The sequence below is a fragment of the Octopus bimaculoides genome, chromosome 6 (genome assembly GCF_001194135.2).
Source record: "Octopus bimaculoides isolate UCB-OBI-ISO-001 chromosome 6, ASM119413v2, whole genome shotgun sequence".
Classification (NCBI taxonomy): domain Eukaryota; kingdom Metazoa; phylum Mollusca; class Cephalopoda; order Octopoda; family Octopodidae; genus Octopus; species Octopus bimaculoides.
In genome coordinates, this window is record NC_068986.1 from 47146213 (window position 1) to 47155341 (window position 9129).

Here is a 9129-nt window from a genome sequence, read left to right on the forward strand (position 1 = left end):
ATATATGTGTGTGTGTGTATATATATATATATATATATATATATGTACTACTATACATTTAATGTTGATGTTTATTATTATTATTATTATTATTATTATTATTCATAGTTAATATTTTGTAACATTATTGGTATTATTATTAAATATGTATTATATAATCAGATGGAGCAAGTGGGGTAGGCATGTAGTTATAATGGAGCAAAGATAAAAAATCCCCAGCTAAATAAAAGCAAACACAACTTCAGCCGCATTGGTAACAACATCAAGAAGGAATAAAAATAAATATAAACTATATTTCAGTTTTATTTACTTCCTATTAGACTCTGTAACCTTACAGACTGTTTGATAATATTAGCTTAAAAAAAAAAAGACATGGAGACATAACAACAAATACTTTTGATAAATATTTCTGCTTATTTTATGCATCCACATATATAGAAAACACAGATATGTATAGATATTTTTTCCTTTTTCTTCTTGACTGGCTTCATCATTACTATCGTCATTACCATAAGCACCACTACTGCCATCATCATCATCATCATCAACATCAGTAGCATTACCAACACTATCATCATCATCATCATCATCATCATTATTATTATTATTATCACTATCATCATCGTCATCATTAAGGTGGAGAGCTAGTAGAAATGTTAGCATGCTGGGTGAAATGCATAGTGGTATTTCGTCTGTCTTTATGTTCTGAGTTCAAATTCTACCAAGGTCGACTTTCCCTTTCATCCTTTTGAGGTCGATAAATTAAGTTCCAGTTGCATACTGGGGTTGATCTAATTGACTGGCCCCACCTTCCCAACAAAAAATTTAGGCCTTGTGCCTAGAGTAGAAATGAATATAATCATCATCATCATCATCATCATTATCATCATTATTCATTTTTGTTTAAATGTTCACTTTTGCATGCTTTCATGGGTCTGGTGGAATTTGTTGAGGAAGATAATTCACAGCCAGATATTCTTCCTGTTACCAACCCTCACTTGTTTCAAAACATGTTACTAGTTCTCCATTGTGAGACATGTTTTCTTGGAAGATTGGAAATGAAACGACAACACTTGTTACAGCTATTACACAATGTCAAAGCAAGGATACACAAATGCACTCATGCACACACACACACATGCATGCATGCGCACACATACATATGAGCCGGTGGCATCTAAAAAGCTTCCAGTACACTCTATAAAGTGGTTGGCATAGAAACCATGCCATAGGAGACATATTGAGCATCGTCAGTTCTCTGGCTGGCCAACTCCTGTGAAACCATCCAATCCATGCCTGCATAGGAAACGGATGATAAAAGATGATGATGATATTGATAACACACACACACACACATACACACACAGCTGTTCTTTCAGTTTCTGTCTACTAAATCCACTGTCTAGTTTGATCAGCCCAAGGCTATAGCAGCAGCAGACACTTGTTTAAACCGCCCTGCAGTGGGACTGAACTCCAAAACCATGTGGTTGAGAAGAGAATTTCTCACACACACACAAACACACACACACACGTACATACATTTATATATGTGTATGTTCTTTTATATAGACACAGTATATATATATATATATATATATATATATATATATATATATATATGTATATATATATATATGAATATACAAGTATGCATCCAGTTCCTAAGATAATTGACTCAGTTGAAGAGAAATCCTTGTTAAAGAAATTATTCCTTCCCTGGCAGAGTGGAAAGAAAAATTGCTGGCAACTAAATAATTTGCGCCTTTATTTTTGACATCTATTATTTTTTGCTTCTTCCCTATTTCTTATTTTAAATATCTGAAATATACAGCAATTTGATTCTTGGAAATTGTATTCCCTGAGAATTTATTCCTGAATATGTTTTAAAAAATATTTTTCTTACATATTGTTGTTCATGATAATTGAAGAAGTCAGAAATATCAGTTTCAAACTTAGAAATAATGGATACAGAAGATGCCACAGATATATTTTGATACAAATGTAGGGGCCAAAGTGAAAAACTGTAAAATACAGTGCGGAATAGAAAAAAATACCAGCACCTGTGTTTGTCAATGCACAGTTGATTATGAATGATCACACACACACACGCACACACACATACACATAGATAGATAAATATAAATACAGGGATAGATTAACGTGTGTGTGTGTGTGTTTGTGTGTGCGTGTATAGACAGACGAACAGATAACAAACAGATAAAATAAATAGATAGATAGATAGATAGATAGATAGATAGAGAGGTACATAGGTTGGTGTATATGCTTGTGTGTGTGAGTGTGTGAAGATATATATATATATATATATATATACATACACACACACACACACACACACAAACACCAGCATGATTAAAGCTGCATGGTTGAAACATATAAAAGAATATATTTGTACATATGGAAGACAGCTTTTCTTTTAAACATATAACATGAAAAACATGATCATATTCTAGTTATATCAAACAGTGATAGTGGACAAACATGTTATAAACATAAAAAAACATGCACCTTGACACACACACACACAAATACATATACATACACACACATATATATGCACATACACACACACACACAAACAATAGGCTTTTTGCAGTTTCCATCTACCAAATCCACTCCTCACACGGCTTTAGTTGATCCAAGGCTATAGTAGAAGTTATTTGCCCGAGATGCCACACAGTGGGACTGAATGCAAATGACATGGTTAAGAAGAAAGCTTTTTAAAACTCTCTATATAAGATGAAGAGCATAAAATATATTGAAAATATGAATGGATCTCGGGAAGAAAAATGTAGGTGATATTAATAAAAATAATCTATCACAGTATATGAGGTGTGTTAAAAAAGTATCAGATTTTTTTTTTTTCCAGCCAAAACTGGTCCCACATGGGAAAAATCCTTGGCTGGGAGGTGACGCCACTCTTTCTGCACATATATGAAAATTTTTGCACTGCTAGTTCCCAATTGTCACACCTAGAGTACAGACATGTAGTGTGTTTTTGTCAGATTTTTGTTTTCATAAAATGCATCAAGCAGGGATATTGCATCAAATTTTGTCAAAAGCTTGGCAATGTTCAAGCTCAGACCATCCAGAAATTCAGCAGGCCTTTGGCAATGAAACCATGGGCAAAACTCAGATCAAGGAGCAGTACAACTGCTTCAGACATGGCTGCACCTCCATGGAGAGTGAGGCATACTCAGGCAGGCCGTCCACAAGCTAAAACAAAGAGCTGATTATGAAGGTTTGGTGAATAGTCATAGAAGACCGTCATGTAAACAATCCAGGAAATTGCTCACAAAGTGGGAATAAGCACAGGATTAGTGGGAATAAGCACTGGTGATGAGACATGTGTTTATAGTCTCTGCTTGATGCGTTTGGTCATCTTGTGTGAAAGTAGAAGTCCAACAGGTGCACACTACATGTCTTTACTCTAGATTTAATAGGTGGGGATCAACACAGCCTACCAGTGAGAAAATTTTCACACATGCACAAGAAGTGGTGGTGGTGGGTCACTTTCCACTGAAAGGATTTTGCTCACACAGCAGTAGTTTTGGCAGGAAAAAATAAAGTCAGATACTTCTTGAATGCAACTCATATATGGTAAGTTAAAAAATTAGAAAGGCAGAAATATCTATATTGACAACAAGAATGGTTAAAGCTGAAGGGGGAATAGAGAAAATTTAAATGTTCTGATGAAGAGTTGAGTATTGATCCATTCTTCTGTATAGAAATAAGCATTGAAATATAAAGTGTTGAAAATGTCAATGACTGCATTGTTAAAGATATATTGAGATCAAGAATGTCTATTAAAGTATAAAGAGTAAAAGTGAAAATAGAGAGTGTCTGTGATTGTTCATGGTAAATGATAAGATATTGATCCAATCAATCAGATGATGGTATGAGTTTTTAGTGTTTTGAGAGGTATTTGTTTAATGAATGGATTTAAACAAATCTCTCATTTACATAATTTGCAAATTAATTAAGGTTTTTGATTTAAGAAAGATACTCTTCTTAACCATACGTAATCTGCAATAATCTGTTCTATTTCCATATAGTTTGCATCTTTCAAGAATCTTTCACCTGATATTGAAATTTGTTGATTAGGCATGGCTGTATGGTTCAGAAGCTTGCTCTACAACTACGTAGTTTTGAGTTTAGTCCCATAGTGCAGCACCTTAGGTAAGTGTCTTCTACTATAGCTAAGGGCCAACCAATGCCTTGTGGGCAAATTTGGTAGACAGAAACTGTGCTGAAGCCTAATATGTATATATGAATGTGTATATTTGTGTTTATTCCCAAACGTACTGCTTGATAATTGGTGTTGGTTCATTTTCATCTCTGTAACTTAGTGGTTTGGCAGATGGGATGGACAGAACAAGTACCAGCCTTTAAAAATAAGTACTAGGGTTGATATGTTCAACTACATTTGTCAAGGAGTTACCCTAGCATGACCTCAGGCCACTGATTGAAACAAGAAAAAGATACAATATATTGAGTCATCCCAGAAATAATGCAGTTTTTTTCTTTTTCTTTTATTTTTCAAAATTAAGATAAAGTTTTTTCTAAATCTAAAATATACTCTCCTTCATTTTCTACAATGCTCTTCCATCTATCTTGTAGACTTGCAAGACCCCTCTTCAAAAAACACTTGTCTGTGTTGAAAAATACTCCTGCAGTACTGTTCTGACCTCATCTACAGAATTCATATTTTTTCCATCCAAATGATTTTGAAGACTGCAGAATAAATGATAATTAGATGCACCAACGTCCAGCGAATATGGTGGGTGGGGCATTGTTTCCATTCAAACTGCTCCAGCCTTTGGAATGTCATCCTTGATGTATGTGGCCAAGCATTATCTTGATGGGAAACACCTTTTGTATTGAAAGCAAAGATGGTCGTTTTTCTTCCAGTGCTGACTTAAGATGCGCAAGCTGCTCACTGTAGATCTTGGAAAGTTTGTGAGGAACCCATTGACCTAATTTACTGACTTTTCTGATAGCACGTAGGTGTCGATGAACAGTTGAATGACCAAATCCAAGCTTTTCTGCTAGTTCTTCAGCAGTTACAATGGGATTTTGTTACACCACGGTTTCCTCATTGAGCTCTACAGATCTTCCAGGATGAAGCTCATCTTCAAGGCTGTAGTTCCCACCTCAGAAATTCTGGAACCATTATTGATACTGGTTTACACTTATTGTCCGATCCCCATATACTGCATTAAAATTCCTCTCACTTTTGATTGTGTTGTTGCCTTTATTGAACTCATAAAGCAAAATATGCCAAATATGCTCCTTCGTCACTTCCATTATAGCTTTGAAAAAATAACTGTTAAAATCGAACTGCACTCTTAAAAACCTGCTTTAAGAATAAGACCAAGGTAGCATTACCAGCAAGTTGATGCAGGTAGTTTATCCCACCCCCCTCCGACTTTTAGTTCATGCAATTGAAAAAACCCACATTATTTAAGAGATGACCCAATATCTATATATGTTCTTTCAAGTTCCAGAGATAATTGGCCAGTTTTGTTGTAATTCTGTTTTCTATATTCTTGAAAGAATGACTGTTGTTGAAGTATTTTTAATTAAATTTACTTTCTCCTATACTTACATTTATGTGTGTCCTCATGCCAGAAAATTTAAACTTTTTCAAGGAAAGGTACTTATAACTGTCCTAGATTATTGTAAATTTAGTATATCATTACTATACATCTAATAAGCTGACCTACCAACGTTTGTTATTCCAGCTGTATCAGCACTTTGAACATGCCCTACTAAACACTGCATATCACAGCTAACTAGTTTGCAGAATGCAGTTGGGGCATTAAAACAATTTGGAAGCTTACTATGCAATAAAGTTTTGTGTTAGACAGGGCAAAAACACTACATGAACAGCTTATAGATTAACTTGTATGAGCCAAAGATCTGTTTTTTGCTGACACAAGAGGACAGGCAAAGCAAGTCCATTGGGAAGCTCATAATGATCCCCTTTTTTAGACAGTAAAGTCATCATCCACATCCACTGGGTTTCCTCTGGGTAGATGATTAACAATGAGTACTTTCGGGAAGGTTTGAGGGAATTCAGGAAAAGATTTTGTCACAAGAGGCCAGAGCACCTGCACCAGAATAATACATCAGTCCATAGTTCTATCCTAATAACCAACTGCTTGACAGTGATATCATTAAAGGGTTATCAGTCCTCTCACTTTTTTTTCTCTGACTTGCCCTATTCCTTATATTTCAATCTCTCTCTTTCTTTCTTACATCCTATCTGTTCCTTGCTGATTCTTCCTCGACAGGGAAAGTTAAATGTTAAATGTATGAAAGAAAAGAAACGCTACTTTGAGAATGAGAAAAGAAGGATTATTTGAAAGAGACGAGAAGTTGCTGAAAAATCAACTTGTATTTGATGTATTTGGAGCAGGAATATTATATCAATGAGGGAGAAAATGAGAGAAAGAGATAAAACGAAAAAGAGAGAGAGTTGAGTAAAAGTAACCCTGTTAAAAGCAAACAATAAAAAATTAACCTGGGGTTATGAAAAAACAAGCAATAACTGTCGGTCTTACCTGTGATAATCCAAGATAGATAGATACAGTTTCTGAGATATAAAGGAATCTTCCATCACTTGCAAGAGCAAAAGCAAATCCATCAACTGACTGAAATATAGAAAAGGAAATATTCCGTAAGGCGTTACAAACAACAATACTACCAAAAAAAAAAAAAGAGAATTTCATTTCTTCTTTTCAGAAAATTATATCTTCTTGTGCATCACAAAAAACTATGCTTGATGGCAATGTGACATATATGCATTGGATACAGATTTTGTTATAGCATAGCTTAATCAGTAAAACTTGATTTGTCCGACTAAACCTTCGAGGCAGTGCTCCAGCATGGGCACAATCTTAATGACTGAAACAAGTACAAGATAGAAAACAAAAAGTTTGCAAATAGATTTCTTTTGTCTGATTCCCCCACCACCACCACCACCACGTCACGACGACGACCACCACCACGTCACGACGACGACCACCACCACCACTACCACCTAGGTTTTCTTCAGCATTAGTACTTGAGTAAATTTGTTATATGCTTCACTAATCCAAACAGAATGCTGTATTATCTCTCAGGAATCAACCTCAAACATCCACTGAGTCAGTAGCCATCCTGAAATTTTGGTACTAGAAAATTCCAGTGACAGAATCAAACAAACGATTTGGACACAATAAATTATTTTGGCCTTGTTCAATCAAATCCTGTGTACTGATGGCACTAAAGACTGACTGAATATTCCAGAGAGGGATCCTTAGTATAAATTTGAACAAATAGATTCTGCATTGTAAATTATCGCTTCTTAAGGTCATCAAATTGACATTAGTAATTTGGATTTCGTTTCTTTGAATGAAATTGTACTTATATCCTAGACTTCCTTCAAATGGTTGATAAAAAAAAAATAAAATCGTGCTGATTACATACTGCATTATAATAACATATGATAAAAATCATCTGTTTAAATGGCAGTGAACTTTTCTATAAATAAAAAATACTTTGATTTAGTAACATTTGTATTATTAACATGTCATAGATACTGTCTACTTAATTTTTATTATTATTATTATTATTATTATTCATATACATACAACAAATTAAACTGTTGGAAAAGAAAAAGTTCTAACATCGGACCACAAGTATCCTTAGATGCCACGAACCCTCCCTAATAACACTGTTTTCTGGAGCTGTACTAAACCGGGTTTTATGCCTATTTTCTCTATTCAAATTTTTAGGATAGTTCCCAATGCACTTATAACTATTGAGATATATTTTACTGGCACTTTCCATAGTCTCCACAATCCAATGGCTTGGTCCTGGTACTTTGCTATTTTTTTTATACGGCACATGCTGATTTTTACATCATTTGGGACTGTAAAGTCAATTAAATGGTACTTTCTATTCTCTTTATCTACTACTACTAAATTAGGCCTTCTAGCTTCTATTACTCTGTCAGTCTGAATGTTAATGTCCCACAACATCATATATTTCTTGCTTTCTAGTACTTTACTATGTTCATGCCATTTATCAGTATGTTCAGATCCTCATTATTATCATTATTATTATTAAGGTGGTGAGGTGGCAGAATTTTTAGCATGCCAGTCAAAATGTTCTAATGTTCTAATCCATCTTAATGTTCTAAGTTCAAATACTGCTAAGGTCAACTTTGGCTTCCATCTTTTCAGAGTTGATAAAATAAGTACAAGTCGAAGACTGGGCCAATGTAATCAACTAGCTCCCTCCCACAAAATTTCAGACATTGTACCTGCTGTAGAAAGGATTATCATTATAAAGCGGCATGTGGGCAGAATTATTAGCACACCAGGCAAAATGCTTAGCAGCGTTTTGACCGTTTTAACATTCTGAGTTCAAATTTCGTCAAGATCGACTTTGCCTTTCAGCCTTTCAGCGCTGATAAATTAAGTACCAGTGAAACACTGGGGTTGATGTAATCGACTAGTCCCTTCTACCCAAAATTTCAGACCTTGTGCCTTTATTAGTAAGGATTATTATTATTATTATTATTATTATTATTATTATTATTATTATTATTATTATTATTATTATTATTATCAATGGTGATCAGCTGGCAATAGAATAAGTACCAGCTGGGTTGATGTAATCAACTTGCCCCTCTCCTTAAAATTCCAACCTTTGTACCTAATGTAGAAAGAACTACTACTACTACTGCTGCTGCTGCTGCTTTTACCAATAGTAGTAGTAGTAGTTACAATAACAACTGCAGCAGTAACAATAGTGTGGTTACTGAAATAGTGTTCAAAAGATTATAATCATGTTAACATAGGACATCAGTGTGTGTGTGTGTTTGTCCCCCCCCCAACCACCAATGGTGGTGTGTTTATGTCCCCATAACTTAGCAGTTCAGCAAAAGAGACCGATAGAATAAGTACTAGGCTAACAAAGAATAAGTTCTGGGATCGATTTGTTTGATTAAAGGCAGTGCTCCAGCATGGCCACAGTCAAATGACTGAAACAAGAATAAGAATAAAAAGAGTAAAGAGTACACACACATACACAATATATATATAATACTAGCTTTGAAGT

At 34.7% G+C, this 9129-nt stretch overlaps 1 protein-coding gene across 2 annotated transcripts in view; it reads right to left on the minus strand.

The window, feature by feature from the left end:
* The window catches only part of LOC106875377 (neuronal PAS domain-containing protein 3), a 543460-nt gene that overhangs the window by 53136 nt on the left and 481195 nt on the right, over window positions 1-9129 (minus strand). For both annotated transcript variants that reach the window (XM_052968721.1, XM_014923476.2), the window contains one exon: window positions 6585-6674. In XM_052968721.1, the coding sequence (XP_052824681.1) occupies window positions 6585-6674 (90 nt within the window). The remainder of the gene's footprint in view (window positions 1-6584; window positions 6675-9129) is intronic.